Source organism: Pleurodeles waltl, chromosome 4_1 (genome assembly GCF_031143425.1).
Source record: "Pleurodeles waltl isolate 20211129_DDA chromosome 4_1, aPleWal1.hap1.20221129, whole genome shotgun sequence".
NCBI classification, from domain to species: Eukaryota; Metazoa; Chordata; class Amphibia; order Caudata; family Salamandridae; genus Pleurodeles; species Pleurodeles waltl.
Genome location: NC_090442.1, coordinates 363,914,778 through 363,941,496, shown reverse-complemented (window position 1 = coordinate 363,941,496; position 26,719 = coordinate 363,914,778). Strand labels below are relative to the sequence as shown.

At 45.9% G+C, this 26,719-nt stretch overlaps 1 protein-coding gene across 3 annotated transcripts in view; it reads right to left on the bottom strand.

Annotated features, from left to right (window-relative positions):
* PDE3A (phosphodiesterase 3A) overlaps window positions 1-26,719 on the bottom strand; it is a 955,418-nt gene that overhangs the window by 16,265 nt on the left and 912,434 nt on the right. For all 3 annotated transcript variants that reach the window (XM_069228518.1, XM_069228521.1, XM_069228520.1), the window contains one exon: window positions 19,253-19,414. In XM_069228518.1, coding sequence (XP_069084619.1) covers window positions 19,253-19,414 — 162 coding nt within the window. The remainder of the gene's footprint in view (window positions 1-19,252; window positions 19,415-26,719) is intronic.

The following is a 26,719-nucleotide window of genomic DNA, read 5'->3' as shown; positions in this document are numbered from 1 at the left end:
GCAGGCCACCCCATATCAAAAATTTCCAAATTCTCACAAACCTTGGCTAGTGTAACTCCACCACCAATCCCATCAAAACAGGAACCTTACTTTCAGAATCTGGAACATGACCCTATATCAACAGACAATTAGAGGAAGATCTGCTCCCATTCATTGACACATAGGATTGTCCCCTTCTTCACACAAACTAAAATGTGTGCAATATAACCGCTATATTGCACCCCAGACAAATTGCATAAACTAATTGTCACTAAATCTAATCTATGCTGGTCTTGTGAGGAAGCCCCTAGCATATTTGTAACATATGTTTTCAGATGTAAACAGATAACCACATTTTGGGATAAGATAACAATTCAACTTAACGAGATCTTCAACATAAACTTAGTTCTGGACTTTCTGAACATACTCCTGGGACCGTTATGCTGCACCCCTCAAAGTTCTGCTATCAGACATAGATCTGGCACTGCTGGGCCTCTTATTAATGATTACAATCATATTTAAACTCTCTGATAGGATGTCTACCAGCCATGTGTATTTCCATACACATTGGGCATGGATTACTTACCTTAGAAGCACTCACAAAACTTTAAACATGTTACCTGGTTATCCTAATATCTCTCGGGCATGATGTGCAACACTAAATACTGTTGTACCCATAACCACCTGATACTCTGGCACTGTCCTGTTACTAAATCTTTAAGTGATTTACCACATAATTCCTTCTCTGTCCTCCCCTTAATATATCTCTCTTCTACAGTCAACACATCCTTCCCACCCCCCTTTGCTCACTATTCACTACCCCTTCCACATCTTTGGTAATGTTTTACATGATGGGTGAATCATTCTATGCAGTAGTTGTGATTGTTATTGCTTTCATTTTACCATTTCTTTGTATCAGAGATAACACTGTATGAAGTCATAACCTCTCTTTAGTATTGTCTGATGCTCCTACTATCCTAGTCTACCTTTCAATTATACACCAGAATGCTTAATTAAAATGCCACCCTATTTTTCTCTTTTTTTCCTCATATCTCATAAATATATAATACAAATCTTTTGAAAAAAAACAGCTGCCTCTTACGTGGCTATTGCATGCAGCTAAACTTGAGTGACTTTTTTGGTTTCATTTTTAAACAAATATTTGCAGTAGAAAGTACCACTGATTTCGCAGCTCATATGCTGCTCTTGTACGTGAGTATCAGGTACAGTGAATCATCAAAGGTCATGGCGGCCATGTCTTCAGCCCTCGTAGACTTAGCTGCAGTGTATATAGACCCCTCAAGGCCCCGCACAGAGGAAAACTATTAGAGGGGACAATGTTTGCAGCATATCCTAAAGATTCATCATATTCGAGAAAATTATTTCTTATTCATGATTGCAATATTATGCCTATGAAGTGTAGTCATGGTCAAATAGTTTTTGCAATATTCACAAACAGTGTCGCCATATTAACAGAAAGCACCACCATATGGTCAAAATGATCAGGAGTGTGGTTATGAATTGCCATTTTTGTGCTATCATATAAGAAAAAGTGCAATCTATATTTTCATATCAGACGTCACCAGTTATTTTACATAAGTTATGTTATCACAGGTCACATTTATGATCTGCACTTGAGTGGTTTTTGCTTCTCAGGTTTTGTGTGTAACTATTCCAACATGGACTTTTTTAAGGGAATTTCAGATGCTTTTTATGACCTAGAATGGCATATGTGGTAATAGAGAGCTATATGTTTCTATTATCAAAGTCGGCATTTGGCTATGACTTCCATTCTGTTATGTTCACAGACTGTGCTCCTCGAGTAATGGGAGGATTGGCATGACATCTGGTCTTTTTCAACACCTACTGCCTGTTCCTAGAGTACCAGGATGGGCCATGACCAAGAGAAAGTGACATAGTGCACACAGAGTCTGCTCTTCTGCTATCACCTGAGTACTGAGCTGTTTAATACAGCCTATTGCACATGGCCACTGTAGGCCCCCCTCTGGCAAACCCTTTAGGCAGCGTGTATTGGGAAAATCATTTAGCCATGCCTTTTGCCCAGTGCCTCACCCCTCCTATACATTAAGGAACTGGACTGTAACCATGCCCTACAACAAGTACATATGTAGGCAGTACCCATATATGCTGTATCTGTACAGCACAGCTTATGGCCATCTCACAGGGTTTTGATAGATCAGTTTTGCATTATTCTTTCTGAAATATGAATGGGAAATAGAACTTTGGGGCTCCAGCAGCATGTGCCCTCTTAAGCAATCTGCAAAAACCTTTCCAGTTCAAGCGTATGTGGACAGATGACAGATGACTTCACAAATGAGATTTATAATGAAATTACATCAACAATGACAATTGCAGATTAAGGTTATGCTTTATTTTACCAATGACCCTGTGTAAGAAATTGGAGAATTGGTTGGAGGGTGGAGGGGTGACCCTTTCTCAAGCACAGCTGCAATCTTTGTGAGGGTGAACCTCAAAAGTCACTAAATTAACCTGTTCTTAATCTTCTGGTAGTTTGGCACAAAAGCAATCAGGCTCACCTTAGAGCCAATGTGTACAGCACACCATCAGTAATAAAGTGAAAATCCAACACAAGAAAAATCCCAAACCAATTCAGAGAAATGGAATACATTTGAGTAAATAACATGATACAATGTTACCTTCAAAGTCCAACACACAGAGTTCCATTCACAGTGGCTGCATGGACCAGGTACAGTGTTATGGATGGTGGCCAGTGTAGCACAAAGAGCAAGTCGAGGGTTGTGGGCTCTTGTTGGAGTAGCGTGAAAAGACAGTTGGGCATGGCAGATGGTCATTGATGTAGCTTCGGGTTGGAAGTCAGAGCGGACTGTCACTGCTAGCCCAAAGTGTGGCTCTTGCGTTGCTGGTTGCTGTACCGCTAAGAGCGTGCCTCACCAGAACTTTGTAATGGTGCCCATTTCGGGCAACATGGCACTGGTGTGAACGGGCCGTTCCTGTTTGTGAGGAGCCCAAACTTGAGAATTTTACCCTTTTCTTTAGGAGGAGTACACTCTGATGCCAACTAAGGGCCAAGAACCTGGGAAGGTGCATCTTGGGGATCAAGACTCACTCCAGTAGACACCAGCAGTACTCAGACAGGTGCAGTTTCAGCAGGTCAGCAGCAGGGATGCCTTGGAAGCTTGTTGGAAAAGTTACTTACCTCTGGGAACACCTTATCTGGTAGACTATATCTAGCAGCAGATTCCTTACCTTTAAATTCTCCCCAAGTGTCAGACTGAATCGGGAAGAGTTTTGTGAGCAGTACCCCTGTGCACCATGGCGTTGAAGAGTTCAGCATCTGTTGTTGGCGTCGCCTTAGCCAGATATGATGTTGCGGGTCCAATATAGGCTCCGCCTCAGTGCACTGATGTCAGTTTCTTTTAACGACTTTCCACATCGGAAGTGCAGAGCCATGAAGAACACCGAGTACTGGTGCGTAAAAACTAAGGCCCTGAAAGGGGAGTCCCTGCACCTAGATATCAGTTCACATGGCAGGGAGAATGGGTTGGTCGGTAAGGAATCTCCAACTAGATATAGTCTCTACCAGATAAAGTAACTTTTTCATCTGATAGAGACTTCTAGCTGTAGATTCATTACTTTTGAACAGGTACCCCAGCAATACCATCCATGACGGTGGGTCTGTGAACCAAGTTCAGACTAGAAAGTCCTGCAGGACCGAATGGGCAAAGCACTTGTCCCTATGCACTTAACTGTCCAGGTAGTACAGTTTGGTAAATGTGTTCAGAGAAGCCCACGTTGCCACCTGACAGATGTCAAGGACTGGAATTCCACATGCTAACGCAGTGGTCACAGTTTTAGCTTGGGTAGAATGAGCGCACAACCCTGGGGGTTGTTTTTTGGCCAGTGTGTAGCAGATCTTAATGCAGAGTTCGAACCATCAGGACATGGACCACTCCTGCACTGCCTGACTTTCCTTCGCACCCTCATACCCTACAAAGAGTTAGTCATCCACCCGGAGCTCTTTGGTACAATCAGGGTAGAACGCCAATGCCCTTTTTGGGTCTAGGTGGTGGAGTCTCTCTTCTTCCTTAGAAGGATGTGGGGGAGGGGTGTAAAAAGTAGGCAAGGTGATGGATTGACCTACATGAAAGGGCATGACAACTTTCGGCAGAAAAGAGGCCCTAGTGCAAAGCACCTCTTTGGCAGGATAAGTATAAAGGTAGGGTGGCTTAGATGACAACACCTGGAGCTCACTCACCCTGTGGGCAGATGTGACCACAAGGAAGGCACTTTTTGAAGTGAGAAGCCATAGTGGACACCTGCGGAGAGGCTCTAAAGGCGCGCACATCAGAAAGGACAAAACCAAATTCAGGTCCCATTGGTGGCCCCATACCAGGAGTGACACATCTGTCAGATCTGGTTAGGGATAGGAAAGGGATCTGCCTCTGACCCAATTGCAGTTCGTTAACCACCACTGCAGATCTCTGCAGTTTTTTTGCAGTTCCCTCCGAGATCTGATGCTTATCAGAAAGATTCCCCTGATGCAGCGCCCACTGGAACTTCAGGCCATCTAACATGTGTCACTAGCATGATGCAATTCTCACCGAAATCCATGACAGAGGCTGAAACCTCAGTATCATACCCTGAATATCCTGGACTCACAGCTCAGGAGAACAGGCCAAAAACTGCACTGTTTCCAGAACAATGCCAATGAGAGGGAACTCCTGAGAGGGAGTCAGGTGTGACTTTGGCACATTTAAAGTGACCCCTCGTGAATGCAGAAGGTCTGCTGTAATCCGAAGGTGGGAGACAACAGCCTGGGAAGAGCCCGCCTTCAACAGCCAATCATCGAGACAGGGGAAGTTTGAAACCTCTGATCTCTGCAGATGAGCTGCAAGCTCCATCACCTAGGTGAACCCCGAAGGGGCGCTGGTAAGGCCAAGGGGGAGCACAGTGAACTGAAAGTGCTTGTAGCCTCCGTGAACCGCAGATGTGGGCAGGAAGAACAGGGATATGAAAATAAGCGTACTGTAAGCCCATTGCTACCATCCAGTCTCCTGGGTCCAGGGCAGATTGAACCTGAGCCAATATGAGCATTTTGAACTCATTCTTGAGGAAGAGATAGAACCTGAGCCAATGTGAGCATTTTGAACTTCTCATTCTTGAGGAAGAGATTGAGGGATCGAAGGTCTAGGATAGGGTGAAGACCCTTGTCCTTTTTGAGAAACAGAAGTTAGCAGGAATAGCAACCACAGCCTGCTTCTGGCACTGGAACCCTCTGTATGGCTACTTTGACCAAGAGCGCCATAACTTTCTCGGGGAGAAGGGACAAATGATCCTCCGTCACCCCCTGAAAAGCCAGATGTCCTCAGAGAGGCATGGTGCCTCAGGTCCACTGTTGATGAAACCGCTCTGCCTAGCGAGTTGGTCGTGTCCAGTCTGCAATGGATTGTGAAATTTGCTGCATCTCTCCCATCAGCAACAGCCTGAGAGAGCACAGCCCAGGCCTCTTCTAGGGCCTGTGGCATCACGTGTGCAGCCATGTCCCATAGTCTGTGCAAATAATGGCCCAAAAGGCACATGGGGTTCACGGACCGCAATGCAAGGCTAGTGGAAGAAAACATCTTCTTTCCAAATGAGTCCAGCCATTTGAATTCTCTAGCAAGGAAGCGGAAGGGAACAGTCCCTGGTAGTGTGAGGCTTGGACCACCAACCTCTCAGGTGTGGGATGGTAGCACGCAATCATCTTGGAGCCCTTGTACTGGGTGTGGACCAGGTACCAAGTAGAATATCAGTGAAGGCAACATTGAAAGGAAGCAGGGGTTCTGAGGTAGAAGCTCCCGGTTGCCGCACCTCTATCAGGAGATTAGTCTTGAGAGCCACAGAAGGCAGAAGAAGGTCCACGACCTCAGCCGCCATCTCCTCCCCACCATTTCATAAAAAGCTCCCTCCTCTGTATTCACGGTAGATGGAGAAAGCATGCCAGTATCCGAAGAAGTATCAAGTCTGCTGGCTTCACCCAAGTCTTCACCCCACTCCATTTCTTCTTGGTGGGGGGGTATTCTAAAGGGTCCAGCGACCCCTCCCATTCATCACCGAAGCCTTGCCCACAGGAAAAGGGCTCAGGATCCAATCGAGGAGGCAAAGCTCCTGCTGGCCCTGGAGTCAGCATTGTACGATGCCCATCTGGCTCCATGTCAGAGTCGTTGATTACAATGAGGATGGCAGCGCCCATGGGTGCAGGGAGTGTTGGCGCTGGGACCGGCGTCAGGGAAGGTAGAGGTGGTATGACCGAAGCCAATCCAGATCCAAGACTGGATCCCTGGAAGCCCCTAAGCTGAAGCTGCTGGTGCAAAACCTAAAGCGGTCCTCTCCAACTCCGCGGGGCCCAAAGGCACTCCAGCAGAGTCAGGCTGCCCAAAAATAGGTCTCATAGAATTCTCTGAGTTGGGGAGGGGTCGCTCTGGCTCCCAGAAACTCGGAAAGTCACGGAGTCAGCCCAGGAGCAGGTTCCTCAGAACGAGACTTAAGCGTTTATGCTCCCTTGTCTCTTAAGCTGAGAAGTCAAAGAGCGCTTCGACTTCTTAAGATTTTTTCTTGTGCCTCAACTTACCCAATGGAGTGGGATGACGAGGAGTCAAAAATCGACTGACTGGTAGCTCTCCTCGGATCAGTGCTTTCTGATGCGTACAAAAAAGAACTGACATCAGAGAGCTGGGGTAGCACGTAGATAGGACGCACAATGTCATATCTGACGTTATCAACGATAACGGATGCAAAGCCACCTAACGGGTGCAGGGGTACCGCTCACAAAAAATTTCCAGATCCAGTCTGATGCCTGGGGAGAATTCAAAGGTAAGGAATCTGCCGCTGGAGGTCTCAATCAGATGTATTGTTGTAGCTCACACAGGAGGTCGGCCAAGTGACTCTTGGAGTCAGTCTGGTTAGCCTTGGATGAAGATAAGAAGGAGCAGGCCTTCAGAGAGTAAATTCCACAGGTCTAGGAGTGTTCTGAAGAGTGGCTCTGGAGGTCCAACATTTATACCTGGCTCTAGTATTGGTGTGGGAGGACTCCGCGTCCTACCCTCACAACTGGTTCTGGAAAGTTCTTCTCCTTCCCCTGCTCAATGATCCAAACTGTCTGGGGGTCAAAAGGGAGGGTAGGCCTGCTGTCATGTTCCTTTTTGTGTGCTATAGGCAAAGCCCTTTAAAGTGTGAGTCTGAACACTGCTTTGTCTTGTCATCTGGTCAGGATGACCCATTCTCTTCACACCTGCGCCCCTCTGTGTTACTGTTTGGAAGCAATACACAAACCCCAAACAGCAGAGCCATTCACAGTAATCTGACACATGTCACTGGCAAAAGGCACAGGTGTTTGGGACAAGAAAATGAAAAACCTTTTAAAAGTGGCATTTTCAACATTGTAACTTCACCATTAAAGAGGATTTTCACTTGCATTTCAATTGAGTGTAAACTTCTGTTAGAAATGGGGTCTCTGGTTGGCAGTCAGTTTACACTCTGTCCAAGCAGGGACCCTCACTCTAGCCAGGACAATGGAGATACACACTCAGATAACCCCTGCTCACCCAAGACCAAAATGACAATAATGCAACATACACAAGTAAAGTTATGAATTTTTAAAGTAAAAAGAGTCTTACTCCATAGAAAACAATGGACACGTTGTTGTTACTCAAATTACCTAGTTTGCGTCAAAAATTAAGCCGCACGGACAAGCGTGCATCGGATAAGTCAGCAATGCGTTGATTGCTTACACACGAACGAGGCCGTGCATCATTTCTTCTCCGGTCGGGTAGGTGATGCATTGTTTTTCTCACCGCAAGAGAGAGATGTGTCGATCTCCAGATGGGGCACCTCAGATCTGCGCAGCAACAATGCATGAGAAATCCAGCCGCACGGTGATGAAAAACCGTGCTGCGTGGGGGCTTGTGGCGATTTTAGCAGCTGCAAGCGGGTGTTGTGTTGAAATTTTCCCCAAACGGCTTTCTGTGCGTGGATTTCAGTCCTTGTTCTACCAGCTTCACCTTTCACGGGCCCAGGGACTGAATAGAGCACATCTTGGCAGGGCAGGAGTCTCAGCAGAAAGTCCAAATGCTGTCAGGAGAAGTCTTTCAAGGCCCTGAGACTTCAAAATAGGAGGCACACTCAGTCAAAGCCCTTGAAGACAATTCACAAGCAGGAATATACCACAAAGTCCAGTCCTTGTCCTTTTTCAGGCAGAAGCAGCAACTGTAGGCAAACCTAGCAAAGCACAGTCACAGGAAAAGAAGCAATACTCCTCCTCCAGCTCTTGAGCTCTTCTCCTTGGCAGAGGTTCCTCTTGGTTTCAGAAGTAATCTGAAAATCTGGGGTTTTGGGTCCACTACTTATACCCCTTTCTGCCATTGACGTAGGCAAACTTCAAAGGAAAGTCTCTGTTGTTCACAAAGTCCTGCCTTGCCCAGGCCTGGCCCCAGACACACACCAGGGGGTTGGAGACTGCATTGTGTGAGGGCAGGCACAGCCCTTTCAGGTGTAAGTGACCACTCCTCCCTCCACTCTAGCCCAGATGACCCATCAATATATGCAGGCTACACCCCAGCTCCCTTTGTGTCACTGCTTAGTGGAGATTCACAAACAGCCCAGCTGTCAGTGTGACCCAGAGAGGGAATACACAAGCAGGTAGAGTCATAGAATGGTTTAAGCAGGAACATGCCTACTTTCTAAAAGTGGCATTTTCAAACTGACAATTTTAAAAATAACTTTACCAAAAGATGTATTTTTAAATTGTGACTTCAGAGACCACAAACTCCACATCTCTATCTGCTTCCAAAGGGAAACTGCACTTAATCGTTATTTAAAGGCAGCCCCCATGTTAACCTATGAGAGATAGGCCTTGAAACAGTGAAAAACAAATTTGGCAGTATATCACTGTTAGGAAAGTAAAACACATCAGTACATGTCCCACCTTTAACATACAGTGCACCCTGCCCATGGGGCTACCTAGGGCCTTCTTTAGGGGTGCTTTACATGCAAAAAAAAGAAATGATTTGAGCCTAGCAAGTGGATACACTTACCAGGTTGAATTGGCAGTTTAAAACTGCACACACAGACACTGCAGTGGCAGGTCTGAGCCATGTTCAGGGCTACTCAGGTGGGTGGCACAACCCGAACTGCAGGCCCACTAGTAGCATTTGATTAACAGGCCCTGGGATCCTCTAGTGCACTTTACTAGGAACTTACTAGTAAACAAATATGACAATCATGGAAAAGCCAATTATACATTTATACATACAATTTACACAGGGAGTACTTGCACTGGTTGGCAACGGTAAAGTACATAGAATACCAAAAACAGCAAAAACAAAGTCCAGCACACAGTTAAAACATGGATGCCAGGTCTAACAACAGCATATCTCTATCTGCCCCAATCTTAAATTTAACAAGGTGTCAGTCAATAGGAGAGATAGGCCTTACAACAATGAAAAACGACTTTAGGAATAATTCATTGCTAGGACATGTAAAAATTAAGTGCACGTACTACTTTTTAAATGTACTGCTCCTTGCCCTGTGAGACTTTAGGATATAAAGGGAAGTTTTAGGCTTTGAAAATAGTTGATCTTCCAGGTCAAAATGGCAAATTAAAACAGCATCACAGGCTATTACAAGCAGTTCTGAAAGTTACTTGGGCAGGTGGCACAATGACTACTGCCCACTGGCAGCATTTAAATTACAGGCCAAGGATATAAGCAGTCCTATTTACTAGGGACATATATGTGAATTGAGCATACCATTCAGGTATAAGCCAACTGCACCATGTTTTAGAGAGAGACTGCAAGCACATTACCACTTGCTAACAGAGTCGTAACTTGAATGAAAACAGGTTAGCAAAAAACCATGTCCAACAACCTGCCCATAGCATGAACCAGGCACAGCAAACAATTGTTCCCTGTGAGCATTACATGCTGGTGTACCTTATCCTCTTGGGCATGCAACATCCAGGGCATGGCCTCAGACTAAGCATTGTCTGCATTATGTCTATGTGTAAAAGGACCAATCACTGTGTTCTTTAAAACATATGTGTGATACATGACATCAAAGATCATTGGCTTTGAACTCTACCAATCCTTCTGCTCTTTGGCCAATGCGTACACGAAGGTCATGCCTCTGTAGTTGCCTTTGGGCATGGCTTGCGCGTATGACACTTCTTAAGTAGATACAAGGATTGGCTGCAGACAATACCACATACCTCATATTTCCTGTGCATCGGTATGTAGCTCCATAAGGCATGATTGAAAGACAATATCTGTTTTCGACACACAGGGGCAGGCAGGCTCCTGTGTGACACCGGTAGTGATCAATTAAGATATTTGAAATGCCAGCTGTGAGGTCATGAGCATAGCACAGGGGATTATGGCTGCTAAAATAATTAAACCAGGCAAACTTTTTTTTTTTTAATTTCTTCCTTTGCAATGTGTTCTGTGAATCACTAGATGCCCCTTGAATCTAAGATTTTTTAAAGATTATACACATTCATTGCAGTATATGGCATGATGTTCAAATGTGAGGAACTAAGGCCATGTAAGTGTAGTTGAAAAGTGCCAGGTTGACACACTCCCATTGATCCATACAGCAACATAATTAAGGATGAGCAAAGTAAGGAGTTACTCCTTTAAAACTCAAACATTTTCGAAAATGGATCAGAATAACATCTTGAGTAGTCACGGTACAAAATGCGCTTCTGCTGAGTCCTTGTTTACTTTGGATATGATTCGTCATGTCAGGTTACGCTAATAAACACCAATGTAAACTTTGCACAAAGGGCACGCAACTTCTGCAATTCATATTGATTATGTACACAAACAGTTCTGAGGCTGAAGTAGACTTTCAATAATAGGACGTAGACTGGTACATTGTTGCACATTGATCTTTGTCACAGTCACACGGACTATTTTGCTAATCTAATTACTGAAAAATACGTTTGTACTCTTAGAATGATACTGACTAGCAGACATTATGAAAAGACAGATACACACTCATGCCCCTCACCCTTAGAGAGCATCCCCACAGATGACATCTTTAAACATTTCAATGGCCTATATTGTGGCACAGAATGGATGTGGCGTTTAAAAACTACTGAGTGCAGGAGCTAACGTATCATTTACATTCTTGACAACCCTTAAACTGAAAAAGATTCATTGCACTTAAACCTAAACCTTAACTTGAGAAAACATATACACCTGTATGTTACGTTATTTTCACAAAATATTGTACCACATTTGACTGTAGTCTTTGCCAACTGCTTATAATAACCATTTACAAATGATGGTTGTCAAGTAAAAAGTGAAACTCATTCAGAATCGAATGAATGTGTGTGTGAACAGTCTAGGAGGCTGTAAGTGGCCGTACTGTTGTGCCATGTGATGCTGCCAAGACTACGCCGATGAAAACCTAAGGCTCATGCAGGACTCCGACAAGGACCACAACATGGGTCAAGAACCAAACCCACGGCTAGCAGCCCAGACCACACGTCTTATTCCGCCCAGAGGCAGGCTTCTGTAGCAAAAGCCACTACTCCTTTACATTGACCTGATGGAGGGTGACTGTGAACTGCCTAACAGTTATGCCCTGGGTACAATCTAGCCTAAAACTCAAGAAAGGAGCTCGAGAATTTGGTGAGGTCAAAGTGTGTTCAAGAAGCCTGGTAGGTAACAAACCACAGAAAAACAATCACTCTGCGTGTGACTACCAGTATAGTGTGCACTTTGGCTGCTTCAGATGATTCCCCAATAAAATAATTAGGGTCAGAGGATGTCAGAAACTGGGTTTCTGGTTGGCAGAAACATGCACCCTGTCCAAGCAAGAGCCGCAATCCTAGTAAGGGTAAGTGTGGTGATCGGAATGTTGGATAGCTACAATGGGGGTAGAATGTGGGGATGGAATGGTCGGGCAGGGAAAATGTTGTGGGCGGCAGTTGCTGTGCAGCGGTTGCTGGAGGATGTCAAATCGGTTTTGCTCCCTTACGACAAACCTGTTTTTTTATTAAATTGATTTAGAAGTGAATTTGTCTTGGTGGCACATTCTTTTCTCCACAGTAAGTTACTAACGCATCCTAAATTAACCTGTACTTACCCTCTGGTAGCTTGGCACCGGTAAGTGCACAGGGTATCCCCAGACATGGGGCTCACTATGCCACTGGATTCAAGCTAGCCTGGCTGATGAAGGGTGAAATCCTGAAACTGGTCCCAGGATGCTTGTTTCCAGTCCAGGGGGGACCTGGCCGGGCAGTTCGGGCTGGACTGTTCCCATGAGGAACAGGGTCAAGACTGATTTGCATATGGCTGGGTTCAAACTGGGCTGGCATGGTGAGCAAAAGAATTGATGGATTAAACCCAGATCTGTGACGGGGGGAGAATGTTTGATTGGTTCCATATTTCATCCATCATTTGTGTTTTGTATCAATTACATAGCATCCTGCTCTATGGGCTACTTATGGCCTTCCTTAGGGTTGACATATATGTAATAAAACGGGAGTTTAAGGTTTGGCAAGGGGTTTTCAATGCCAAGTCGACATGGCAGTGTAACACTGCATTCAAGCTGCAAAGGCAGGCTTGGGACATGCTTTAAAGTACTACTTAAGCGGGTGGCACAAGCAGTGCTGCTAGCCTACTAGCAGTACTTAGGTTACAGGCTCTGGGCACAAGCAGTGCACTTTACTAGGGACTTATAAGTAAATTAAATATGCCAATTAGTTATATACCAATCAAACCATGTTTTAGGGAGAGAGCACATGTGCTTTAGCACTGGTCAGCAGTGGTAAAGTGGCCAGAGGCCTAAGGCCAACAAAAAGAAATCTGCAAAATATGAGGCAAGCAGGCAGAAAGTTTGGGGGAATACAGTGGTCAGGTCTAACACAGGAGAAAAGAGAGAGAAAGTTAATTCCTGCTAAAACGTCTCCAGCTATAATAAAAAAAGCCAAATCAAAAATATTTGAGAGAGGTCCAGGGCAAGGGATGAGAGAAATCATCAGGAATTATGGCCTCTGAGTTATAAAAACTTGGCACAAATTAGGATCATGTATTAAGGGAACCTCTAAAGTTGAATCTAAAAGCTGGTTGTGGTCTCTAGAGTATTGGCTCACATGGGAGGAAGGTTGTAACGCATGCAGATTCTGAAAAGACCACCATTTAGCTGCAGAAGACCAAAATATAATTTCACAAAGAGTGAACACATATATGGTATAAGCGCGACAGCAGTTGGAAGGCGACAGAGCACAGATCATCTAATAAGTCCGGCGGAAAAAAAGCTTTTATCTTCCGACTTTAAGTGGAATTGGTGGGGGATCTGCCACCTACATAAAGGGGTGCAACAAGTGTTCCTTGATCTGCCAATGGCTCCAATATGTAGAACAGACACCTTATGAAAGTCAGACAGAGATGCAACACAGCTCAATTTTATGACATGTCAGCACACAAAGTAAAGGCCAAGAACAAGAAAAGTCTGGCTTCAAGTAGAGCTAGAAATGGGTGAATGTGTTGCTGTCTTGAGTGTTCCAACTGCTGGAAAGAGTTAGGAAGTACCCCTTAACATCTGTTCACAATAAGGTTGGTGACTCTGGTGACCAAGGGGGCCGTCTCTATGGGATGGGGGATACCCAGATGTCTCTGAAAAGATAGTGTAAGAGTATGCATGAAGACAGGATTGCTTTGCCCACTTGAGAAATTAATGTTGATCAACCCACTTTTTCAAAGTAAATGAATGGACATTTGCTCCATGGGAGGACCCTCTATGAGGTCAGATAAAATGAAGATAATAAGGGTGTATCTGCACTAGTTGTTTGGAGGGGAGGGTCACACATGTTGTATGTATGGGTCTGGACACCAGCCATCAGAATGATGGGCTGCAAAGGAAAGCTGACATATGAGAAACCAGTGTAAGTGGAGAACAGTCTACATAATTTAACAAAGGTGAAGAGTTTTAGACGATGAGGTCTCACTGTGATATCTGAGCTGGGTGGGAGTGGGTTCCTACAAATGCGTTTGCATCTTGTAATAACTGTGCAAAATGCATATATTGCAAGGTGTGCTATCATCCTGACTTCATAGTTTAGGGTATTTACTGACCAACGTATTAGAGGTGTCAGCTCTATGATTTACCTGATCATAGTGATTAACTTTTCAATATTTGATGTGGATGGCCTTGATGATCTGGATGTGGAAGATGCTTTGAACTGTTGCTGCAAAGTGGCCATAAAACCAAACTTTAGGCTGGTACAGATTGAAACCTTCCACAGCATCGTCCCCAGCAATGACAGCAGTCACAGAAGATCCACAATACAGGCCAGCTAGTACACCGAAAAACACAGAACAGCAAAACACATCTGTAAACACCGGGAAAGAAGATGGCTCATTAGCTAGGAAACCACCAACAGGAACTCCTTCAAGACTTCCATAAATCTCTACCACTGCCAACTGAGGAAGAAGAAGAGGGACGCCCCAGCCGCTTGCATCGATTTCAGCTCCAACCACAGCAAGGAACTCTTCAACATCATCAGAGAATTCTCCAACCCTGCAGACACAGAGAACAGAATCACCCCCTCCCAGGAACTCTGCGACAAACTCAAACCTCAACCTCAGATTGAGGCAGACCGCATCACTGAAGCAGTTCAGGAAGGACCTCAAGACCTGGCTCTTCAACTGAGCAGCACGCCCACAAAGAGTGGCTGGAGACCCTACGGGTGATTAGCCGGGCTTTAGAAATCACTGATTGCTTGACTGATTGAACCTTGCCGATTTCTTCAACGATACGATCACCACCATCTACAAAAGCTTCAAACCACAGCCCAAGCCTACAGACTTCCTCAATCTAAACACCCTCACTGCAACCAGCACAGACCACTGACCACCACATGGAACCTGCTCACCCCCAAGAAAACTGCTGCTGTCAGGAACTCAATCCACTCAGGAGCTCCCAATAACAGCTGCCCACACCACATCTTCAACCCCAGAAGAAACTGAATCAGGCAGGAACTCACCACCCTGCTCGGCAACTCAATAACCATAGCCACTCTCTCAGAACACTGGAAACATGCTGAGGTCAAACTCTTACTCAAGAAGCCATCATCCAAACCCAGTGAACTCAAGAATTATCAGCCCATGTCCTTGCTCCCTTACCCAGCCAAGGTCCTGGAGAAAGTCATCAACAAACAACTCACCGAACACTTGAGCAAAACCATCTTTTCAACAACCTCCCATCCAGATTCTGCAGCAATCACAGCACCAATACGGCCCTCATCACAGCCACTGACAACATTCGAGCCAACCATGACTGACGAGAAACGGCGGCCCTGATACTTCTCAACCTCTCAATGGCTTTCAATACCGTATCCCACCACATGCCGATTGCAAGACTACACAACATCATCGTCCAAGGGAATGCTCTCAGATGGATCACATTATTACTCACTGGAAGAACACAGTAAGTCTGCCTGCCCCCTTTCACCTTCGAACCCAAGGAAATCATCTGCTGTATCCCTCAGCCCCATTCTCTTTAAGATCTACATGATGCCCTTGGCTAACATCGTCAGATCCCACGGACTTAACATCATCTTATATGCAGACAATACTCAACATATCCTCTCCCTTCCCAAGGTGCCCACCACCACCAGAACCAGCTTCCCCAGGTGCATAACAACCATCACCAGCTGGATGACAGACAACTCCCTGAAGCTTACCACTGACAAAATGGACATACTGCTCTTCGGGAACAACACCGCTCTCTGAAACGCTTCCTGGTGGCCAATGAAACTAGGACCAGCACCCTCCCTGCAGGACCATGCCAGAAACCTCGACATTGTCCTTGACAGAAAGTTAACCACGAAGTCCCAGATCAACTCTGCCTGCTTCCACTGAGCAACAAATGCACAGTCACACAAGCCCTCATCACTAGCAGACTGGAGTACGGCACTGCTCTGTACTAGAGGATCGCTGCACACCTGCTCCAGGGATTCCACATCATTGAGAACACTGCAGTTAGATTTGTCCTCCACCTCCTAGGACTGGCCTAAATCAACCACCGCCTGAACTTTCACCATCCAGCCAGACAACTATGCTCTGGCTCCCTTTCGCTCGCCCATACTCCCCCCCACAACAGACGCACAAGTGGTGGGAGCTCCTTCTCCTACCTTGCAGCGATTACATGGAATGGCCTCCCACTGAAGCTCAGGACCTCCCCTTCTCTACCGGACTTCCGAAAGGCGCTCAAGAACTGGCTATTGGACTGAGTCCCTCGGACCCTTCAAGAGCATGGATACCCTCTTGGGTGATTAGCAGCGCTATACAAATTGGATGATTGATTGATGTTGTCAATATTGCAAATCATTGGTGATTTCAGTTTCCTTAGGGGAATCACATGAAAATAATGGATCTACCATCATGACTATTATAATATGAATTTCTGTTCTGTATTCTTTGGTTTAATTTAGGTAGGCCTTCCATTGCATGACATGCTCAACAACTTTCATGTGCTTTTGTTTTGGTTAAAGTAGGAAATGCTACACTATGTTGCTGTTTTTTTGTCTCTACACACAGACACTGCTGTCCAGTGTCCAATGGATGTGTTCTGACCCCTAAAAGTATGCAAAATTGGGTACCACCTTGATTACCATAGTAAACATACATATAAGTCCATAGTACATGGTACCGAAGTGTAAGCAAGTATCAATAATGGACTGCAGCACATATTGAGCCACCACTACACTGACAATGCAAAGCATGTATCAAGGCTTACCCTGCTTGCCTGGGTAGGCAGTTTTAATACTTCCAACTCAACTTGGCAAAATGCGTTTGCCAGGCCTAAACCTTCCTTTTTAATACTTACAAGTTGCCCCTAAAGTAGGCACTAAATGCGCATACGGCAGGGTGCATGAAATTCTTAAAGAGTAGGGCATGTGTACTTATGTTTTAAATGCCCTGACAGTGAAACCTCTCCAAAGTTGTTTTTCACTGTAGCAAGGCTGGTTGTACCTTAGAAAACACTGGACTACATGAAGCTAACTTCAGATTTGCACTAGCTAGTACAATACTTCAAATACTCATTTTTATAGTTAAAGAAAAAATCAAATGAATACCAAAGCTGATTTATTCTAACAATTTAAGAAATAGTGACTTTAGAAAGTGTTTTTCGTCTGGTAGCCTTTTCAGAGTTAATACCCACCTGTCACCTGGCAGCCTCCTGGCCCCCTGCAAAGCAATGTAAATGCCTCCCAGAAAAGGGAACAAACGGACCTTGAGGAGATGTGACTTCTTCCTGACAGGATGGCCTGGGGCATGTGCACCCTCTTCAAAGAGCAATCCCATGTAACAGGCAGATTTAACTCACCCCTAGGTCTGCCATTTCCATTGTACAGGTAGTCATGATGACACATTTCCTGGGGGGAGAGGAGGGAGGAATTCTGTTTCAGTGTTTCAGAACTGGTTTGCAGGGGAAGTTTCTCATTTTCCTAGATACATTTTGAGGGGGCAGGGGCGTAGCCAGTGCTCTGACAAAGGGAAAAAAGGGTATGCTCAGAATTTGGCAAAGCAGTGTAACCCTTGAAGGTGATGTCAAAGTCGGCAGGGATGCCCCAGGGAACTATTGCCCTGATGGTCAGGGAGTTTCCTCCAACTACAAGCCAGTGCCAGGCATAAATGTGGCCTCCCCAGATACCTTCTTCAAAACACTTCGGGAGTTGTGGCGGACAGAAAGACATCAACTGCTGTTGAATCTGTGGATAGCAACCGCCCAAGGCTGGACCTGCTAAAATATGTACCCAGGACAAAGAAGTAGACTCCAAGGATCAGTTGGCTGACACCCTGTTAAGCTACAAGGCCACTAAAGCAGCAAGATGCCTACTTTCCAAGAGCCAAGCTGACAATTTCCACTGGACTTGCTCTGGACAATGCTGATGACTTTTGAGAGAGTGAGTCCCAATGCCCAAGCAGTGCCCCATAGGTCCTGGACCCTTGAGTGCTGTTAGAGGGTACTCCTCCTATCCTGAAACCTGAACACTAAGAAACTTATTCAGATCTCTTCCTCAAGAGAATCAGCAAAGACCGAGACTGACGCAAAAGTATCAGCTTCAGTTTGTGAGTAAATCTTTGAAAATGATGTGCATACTCTTGATCGCTTCATAGAATCACTTTTTGTTTAACTGGCTCATAGACAGTTAACCAAGATTTCTCTTACTTTCTTACTTCCCTAACCCAAATGAATTGTGTATGTTCAAATTCCTAACAAATGGGAATGTAAGCCAGAATAAGTTCATTAAGACGTTTATTGGCTTGAAACAACATGGTGATATCCCTTCTCAAACGGCATGAGGATGTGTTTAAAGCATAATTCATTTGCTGTGAATTTAGGTGGTAATCCGCGAGAGGAACTGGAAAGTGAGCAAGAAATGATGGAGAGTCATAATATGATCATTGCCTGATTTAGATCTTTCAACTGAAGGTAATGAATTCATCTTAATGCAATACAAAGCAGGGTGAGACAGAGGTGTGAAAAGAGTGATAACGCCCTTATAAAACAAGTAGCTCTTTCTGGCAATGTCCACACACCCTCTTATTAAAGTTTAACAAATTCCTCCTGCCATCCAAAACCTCTAACCTATTATGGAGTACGTGACTCATTGTTGCAGCTAGTGAAAACATATTAAATGTTTTTATATTTTACAAACAATGCAAAATTTCAGCTTCTGCCCTTCTGAACCTCCCGAGAGCACCCACGCAGCATCGCCCTTTAATGTCCATTTGTTTTTATCTGCAAACACGTTGAACATCATGTTCTGGCCAGAGAGGCATTAGCTATGTAATAAAGTGCAATAAGATCCAGGTAGAGCTCTGTGCATGTGACTATCCACCACAGAGTGCCAATACACCGTCGCAAGGTGCTATCCCTTGTGTGTTGAGGTGCTGACGTGCCTACCTAGGGATAACCTTCTGATGGGAGGTATGGAGGTCATCCATCACACCAGCCACAAGCAAACATTCAGAAATCGGTAATCTGTACAAAATGTTTACATAAAATATGTTACCAGCAACAGTAGTACCTAACTCAAAGTGAGAGGTGATCACCAGAATGGCCCGATCCAAAATTAACAAAAAACTCTCCACTGACACTACAAGTGTTCTTAAAATATTGGCGATTAAATGCGTGTCTGTCTGCAATGTAATGATAGTGGATGTGATCAGATCATTAGGTGTCTGCTCTTTGTTCCTTCTGTAAGCAGAGCCCTTACCTGTTCATAAAACTCATTCACAATGCCGTCAGTCCACTGTAAATGCAGGTCTTTACATTTAGCTGGTCCGTTAATGTCTGCCAACTTAATGCACATCTGGCAAACCAAAAGTCTGTCATTCTCATTAGTCCAGTCAATACCTGGACCAACATCTTCATTTACCTACAAGGACAAGAGGTTGATGATTGTTACAAGGCGTTAAAAGGATATAGGTTAACAAGTTGTGAACAACAGCATTTGATAACACATTATATAATCTGTATAAAAACAGTCAGAGTGTATTGTTTTACCTGCCCACTGACAAATGAAAACTACATAGAGGAGAAAGTAAACAGATTACAGCCGAGTGGGTTTAGAATTATGGACACCAAGAGCAGTGTTTATAATGGCTATGTTTCTATGAAATCTTCAAGACCACCTGGGTGAGGAACACAGAGAGGTAACAGGGTTGTGGCAGGTACAGGAGGAGGACTCTGGTTAATGGTGGCTGTTAGGAGCATCACAGAGTGTGCTGGAATTCTGCCAGGTGGGCTGGAGAACACCTCGCAGGATCCATAGGCCGAATCCTGGAAGTCACTGCTTGGCTGCCCGTTCTTGCATGCCTAAGGTCAGCATTCAGTGGAGCAGAACGGAGGAAGCCTGGGTTTAGTGATGCTTATGTACGCTCCCCCGTAAAGAGGAAGCTATGAGTTGGTGGGCTATGACACATGACTTAAAGTGGGCAGCAGCCTTGCAAACTTCGAACAACTTTCTCTGAAGACAGTCTCCCTGAAGTTAAGCATAGTTAATAAACACGTTTATTTATTCGTTGGTCCATCAAACATAAAACATTACAAACATCGTACACCTCGGAATTAAGAATACCTATCCGAAAGGTAAAAGTTAAGCAATATTTCTTTACTTAATTGTAAGTAAAACAAAAAAAACGTATTGCTCATGGTACATCAAAAAACTGCATACAGAATAAACATTTCGAGGCTTCCGAACGATTACGCATACCATCTTTCCTGAAAACTGGTTTAAAAAATATCTTCCTTTCAATCATAAAAAGCAATACAATAAAATTTCGAAATTAGTGTCATTTCGGGGTTTGCCGACGTTAGTACATAAGTAAATGCCATTTAATTTTGCCAGCAATCCCACAATGGAGTTCTAGACTTCTTCTTAGGAATAAAAATAAAATTCTCCCCTATTTTTCTTCTATTAGAAACATTTCGCTTTTCTGATTTTTACTGGAGTTAAAATGATCGGAGAGTACTAGGAGTAATTATTTTTAACTGTTAATATATACTCTTTTAGGCTTGCAGACCATTTTAGTTTGCTAATCGAAACATCATCTCTACAAAATTATGCTATCTTATCACCAAATTCTAATAACCCATTCCACAATTTCAGTGTAGCCCTCTCGGAGAGACAGAACCAATAAGTCAAACCCGTAGCTGAGCTGGTAGTATTCAACACCCTTTTCAAACATTGCACTTCTATGCTTTCCCAATTTCGCATCCCACTCAGAAATAAGATTCCAGTACCGCAAAACCATTTTGTCTGGACCACTGCTTTAAATGTTGTAAGAACCAGTCTAAGATCGGGCCCCCATATTTCTTTCAGAATTTGCATAAACCCATTATTGTTGGCAGGGCATTCACTTTAAACATTTAACAGTGAGTTTTCCATGTCAGATTAGACGTTAAATCCATATCCGAATATTGGTACATATTTACCTCATCGATCTTTCTTTTTCTCATTCTTTCTCAAATACCATTTAACCTCTTTCTTACTTTCGTTCTGTAGGAAATCCACCTTTTTCTTTCTTCTTGTGCCCAAATACCAGTATTTTAGTTTGCTCAATGTTAACCAAGAATGTTTTATCCCAGCAATAATAAATGAGGGAGTCTAATTTACTCTGGAGGTTGGTTTGTGCCACATCCATAATTACTAAATCGTCAACATTAAGGAGACAAGTCAGATGGTGGCCTCTCACCTTACTGGGAAAAAGAGGCAATCTCCGAGAGGGCTTCAGGTGAGTCCCTCAGCTAAAGTGGTAATAGTCTCAGGCCAACACAGTCCTGTCATAGACCATTTCTGATCATCAATCTTTTCTGATAGTGTGCCATCATTATCTAATTCCACTTTTGCCATATATCTCTTGTGGAGTTCCTTAAGGATGCCTAGAAGATCCCTTGGGATTCTGAGACTTTCTAGGTTATCCCACAGTATCTCTCAGTTCATAAGATTGAAGGACACCTGGAAGTGTTCAAATCATCAATAAAGGTTTCCCTTATATTCCATTGCCTTCCCAGCAATAGACCATAAGCTGAAACAATATTCAATTGTTAGGACTTTCTTATCTCATTCAGTCACCTGTTTTATGTATAGATGCAATGATTGCACTACCATCTACTTGTAAAACACATACCTCTGCAATTAGGTGAAAATACTACACTGACACAAATTATAGTCAGTAATTTTCCTGATCCTATACAAATGGTTTGGGGAGCTGGTGAGTCAAATGGAAAGCAACCATTTAGGAAAATTAATCCTAGGTTTTGCATCACCTCTATGCACTTCTTGTTCATCTTCAAACAACCACTGACCAGGAAAATGGCTTTTGAGATATTGTGGTCATCAATTAATTCTGGCAATAAAATCGCACATTACGAACATCAGTCACTTTGAATTGTCATACATATATTCCTGCAGATCCTCAAAGATCACTTGATTCTCATTATACAGTCTCCTGCCATACGCCCATACACATTCACCACTGTAAAGTACTCTATGGTTAAAGCATTCTGATAAAGGTCTGATTTGCATATTTGCAGCCAGTCACATTTTGAAGGGAGGAGTCTTACCTTTCTGGCTATCCTTACTTAAACTAGAGTCAAAGTTTTACTTTTCTGTCTATCCTCACTTAAACTAGAATCAACCCTGCTGATGGAGGGGAAGCTTTAGATTTTCTTTTCCATCAGTGTTTATTTGTATACATTCTTCACAGTTTATCGGCTCCCTGCACTGCTGGGATTCTTGAATACATATCACCTCTTTGTCTTCTAGGATCCTGTTAGAAATGGGGTTTCTGGTTGGCTAGGGTATGCACCTCAGCCAGGCAGAACTTACCCACTCTAGTCAGGGCAAGGGAGTTACACGTCCAAGATAACCCCTGCTCACCCCCTTGGTAGCTTGGCACGAGCAGTCAGGCTTAACCCGGAGGCAATGCGTAAAGCGTTTGCACAACACACACATACATGTGACGCAATATCCCCACCACAAAGGAAACACAACACCAGATTATATAAAAATACACTGTATTGTACACAACGTAATTATTAGACCAACATCACATAATAGTACTATCCTGCTACCTTAGCAGTTGTCAGAACGTTACACATTAGTTACTCTGCAAACTAGCAGTAGTCACACATAACACACAGGTTACTCAGTATTCTGCAACATAAGCAGTAGTCAGGAAACACGTAATCACATTAGAACACTTGTCATAAGAATATCATAAAACGCCCATAGTAGGAACATTAGAAAACCTATGGCAAGTTAGCAAACATATTAGCAAGTCATGCCCATAAAAGGAACATGTGCACACATATGTAGAAGCATCAAAGAACAGGTAGGCAATATATTATAATTAGTAAAGTCTGTAGAAAGAACTCCAATTATAACTCTATTGGTCCATTTAAAAGTACCTGGCTTGATGAAGAGGCACCTCTAGTGCCTAAAACGAATAATGGGGCCCCCGGCGCTCTTCTGCGCAAAACGGGGGCCTCCCTGGTCTCCTGGAGTTAGGGGAGGGCGGCACGCACCTCCTCCGTAACAAAAATGGGCCCCTCTGGGGACCGTGAATACTGGGGGCCCCCTAGGCCTCCACCGGCCCTCTCGAGGGGGGGGGGCCAGGTCCAGGAAACCTTTAAAGCGGGAGGGGGGGTGCCTCGCACCCCCTCCTTGTTGAAACACGGGCCCCTCCGGGGGACCCGCTAACTTCTGGGGTCTCCCTGGGCCTCCGTGGCCCTTCCTCGAAGGGAGACCCCTAAATAAAATACTCCTGGCCCGCGAGGGGGCCAACAAGAGAGCCGGGGGCCAGGGCGAACCTCCGGCGAGGCTGCCGCCCGGCCCAAGATAATAGGGGAGTCCTCTGGGACTCCGGCAGGCGAGGGAGAGGCGTCCTCCTCTCCCTCGCTGTCCAGATGACATCGCGGCCCAAGGTGGGGCCTGCTGGTGCCGTAGGGACCCTCACCTCGGGTCCGTACTGCCGAGTGCATCGGTGGTGTGGGGCGAGGGGGGGGGGGACTCCAGCCAGCCCCGCCTCGCTCTTAGAGCAGGAGACCGCGCGTCCCGGGTCTCCGTACACCGGGGGAGCCGCCTAACTCCAGGCGCCACCCGGCCTTGGGCGTGGAGGGCTCCGATAGGGAGATCCGCCCGTCTCCCTTCGGTACCTCGTTAGCGAGGTGCAGCACTCGACCTGGGCTGCGGCGGTGATTCACAGAAGATGGGGCTTGCCCGAGCCCCGGGGGCACCACAACAATGGCCCGCCTTTCTCTACCTGTTCCTCGTGCCCCGGGGGCACACCAGGCAGCGCATTTCGACGCGCTCGTTGTTTTCTTTACACTCGGGTCGCGGCGGTGATTTAGAAAGGGGAGAAGCGTTTGCAGGGCACCAGAGCTGCTCTCCCAGCAGCGCTCTGGTGGCGCTTAACTCCCTGTTCAGCAGAGCGCTCCACAGACATGGGTGCAAAGCAGAGAACAAGCGCTTTCCATGCGCTTTGAGGAACAAAGGCAAGACACTAGCAGCATTCCCTGGGCTAGGAATGGGTGCAGGGGTCAGGGGCCACAGCACCCTGCCCCTGGGGAGCAGAACTTTAAGAAAAGGTCCTCAGGTGGAGGGCCCAGCAACAGGCCAGCACAAGGGGAAGGCAGCAAGTGGCAAGTCCTTCACAGTGACCAAGCAGGTCACATGTCAGCACAGCAGCAGCAGTCCATGGCGGTTCCTGGTGAGTCCTTTCAGCCTTTGGTGTCCAGTTCCAAGATGATTCCAAGAGTCTCCAAATTGTGGGGAAAATTCCCCTGTACTTATAGTCCTGTTTTACAGTGTTTTACAATGATAGGGAGAGGAGGTTCCAGCCAGTTACAACTGGTTCTGGGAGTGCCCCCTCTCTCCTTTCAGCACAGGCTCCAAACATCAGTGGGGGGTTAACGACCCTATTGTGTGAGGCCAGGGCACAGTCTTTACAAATGCAGGTGTGCCCCGCCTCTCCCTTCTCTCAGCCCAGGAAGACTATTCAGTATGCAGATGCACCTCGGTGACACCTCCACCCTCCCTGTGTACAGGCTGTCTGAAAAGTATGCACAAAGCCCCAACTGTCACTCTGCCCAGACGTGGATTGGAGTCAAGCTGCAAAACACCAGAATTATAAGCACAGATAAATGCGCACTTTCTAGAAGTGGCATTTCTGTGATAGTAATAAAAAATACACCCACACCAGTAAGCAGTATTTATTATCACCATCACAACCATACCAAACACGCCTACGCTACCCCTCATAAATCAGACAATACCCCTTACACATAAGGCAGGGCATTTCTAATGCAATCCTATGAAAAGGCAGCACTCACAGCAGTGAGACACCAAGTTAGGCTGTTTGTCACTACTAGGACAGGCCATGCAATATGGCACATGTCCTGCCTTTCTACATACATGGCACCCTGCCCATAGGGCTAGCTAGGGCGTACTTTAGGGGTGACTTACATGTAGTAAAAGGGGAGTTCTGGGCCTGGCAAGTAAATTTAGATGCCAGGTCCCTGTGGCAGAAAACTGCGCACACAGGCCCTGCGCTAGCAGGCCTGAGACAGGTTTGAAAGTCTACTTCAGTGGGTGGCGCAAGAAGCGCTGCAGGCCCACTAGTAGTATTTAATTTACAGGCCCTGGGTATAGAGATACCACTGTACAAGGGACTTATAGGTAAATTAAATATGCCAATTAGGTATAAGCCAATCATACCAACTTTAGATGGGAGAGCACCTGCACTTTAGCACTGGTCAGCAGTGATAAAGTGCTCAGAGTCCTAGAGCAAACAGCGAGAGGTCAGAAAAACCAGGAGGAAGGAGGCAAAAAGACTAGGGATGACCATGCGTATGGCCAAAAGTCCAACACAACCCCCTACCAGCCAAAAGCCAGGGGAGAACAATCAATACCTTGATGTACTTCCCTGATTGGGGCGATAGAACAAGGACCCAGGCCCACAACAGCAGGGGCATGTTCCAGTTCTACGCCTTCCTGACTCCACTGGGATCTCTCTGTCAATGCGTCCCAGGCAGCCTAGACCAACCCACGGGGATTCTCTAGCTGCCAATGGCCAGAACTAGGCCCCAGGCCATCTAGGAGCCTCTGGTCTCTGAAACCATAATGAGTGGGGGGCGGTAGCCCCAGGTGCAAAGCAACCTGTCTCCACTCCATTTCCGATCAGTTCAGGGGCTCTACCCTACCACTGATCCACCAACCTAGGGTCCGCACCCATAGGTTCTACAGGGGCTAGAGGCGAGGCTCTCCTCCCTCTACCCCTCCTTCTAGGTTCCCGCCCTCCTCTCCTAGGAGGGGTATCACCAGAATCCACACTTGCCAGGGTGCTGGGTACAGCAGCCCTGCACAACTTTCTCGCCAGCCCAGGATCACTACCTGGCGACTGACCACCCAACCTAGGGAAGACACCCTTGGGTTGCACCGGGGTCCGGGGCGGGCTTCCCCCTCCCTGAACCCCACTTCCAGAGTCCTGCGTCTCCCCACCTCGGGAGAAGCCACCAGAAGTTTCACACGGGGGGGTGAGCACACTAACCGCCCCCCCAACCAGATCAGAGTTCACCCCCTGAACCTGTCTATCTAGTCCAGGGATGACACCCTTAGACTGGACCATTGCCCAGCGAACCAGGACTTCCTTGGGAGCAAACCTACCCCCTACCAGATCAGAGCTTACCCCCTGAATCTGGCAATCCAACCCAGAGTCACTACCCTGCGGTTGAACCACTGCCTGGCGCACCAGGACTTTCTTGGGAGCACACGTACTCCCCATCAGGTCAGAGTTTACCCCCTGAACCTGATCATCCAACCCAGAGTCACCACCCTGCGGTTGAATCATTGCCTGGCGCACCAGGACTTCCTGGGGGGCACACCTACCCCCCACCAGGGAAACACTTTCCCCAAGGGCCACCCAAGAGTCTGGCTGGCGCAGGTCTCCTGACCTCTGCCCATCGGACAGAGTCTGGATTCCCCCCAGCCCAGAAATGGTCTCACCAAGGTCATTCCTGGGGGGCTCTGCTCTCAGAGCTGACCCCTGACCCTCCAGGTTCTCCACTGGGGCCCGCAGCCCCCTCTCAACCCTATGCCTGGATTTCTGCCTCCTCCGCTGTAGAGCGAGACTACCAGACACCAAGACCGGCGGAACGCTATCACCAGCCACCCGCCTAA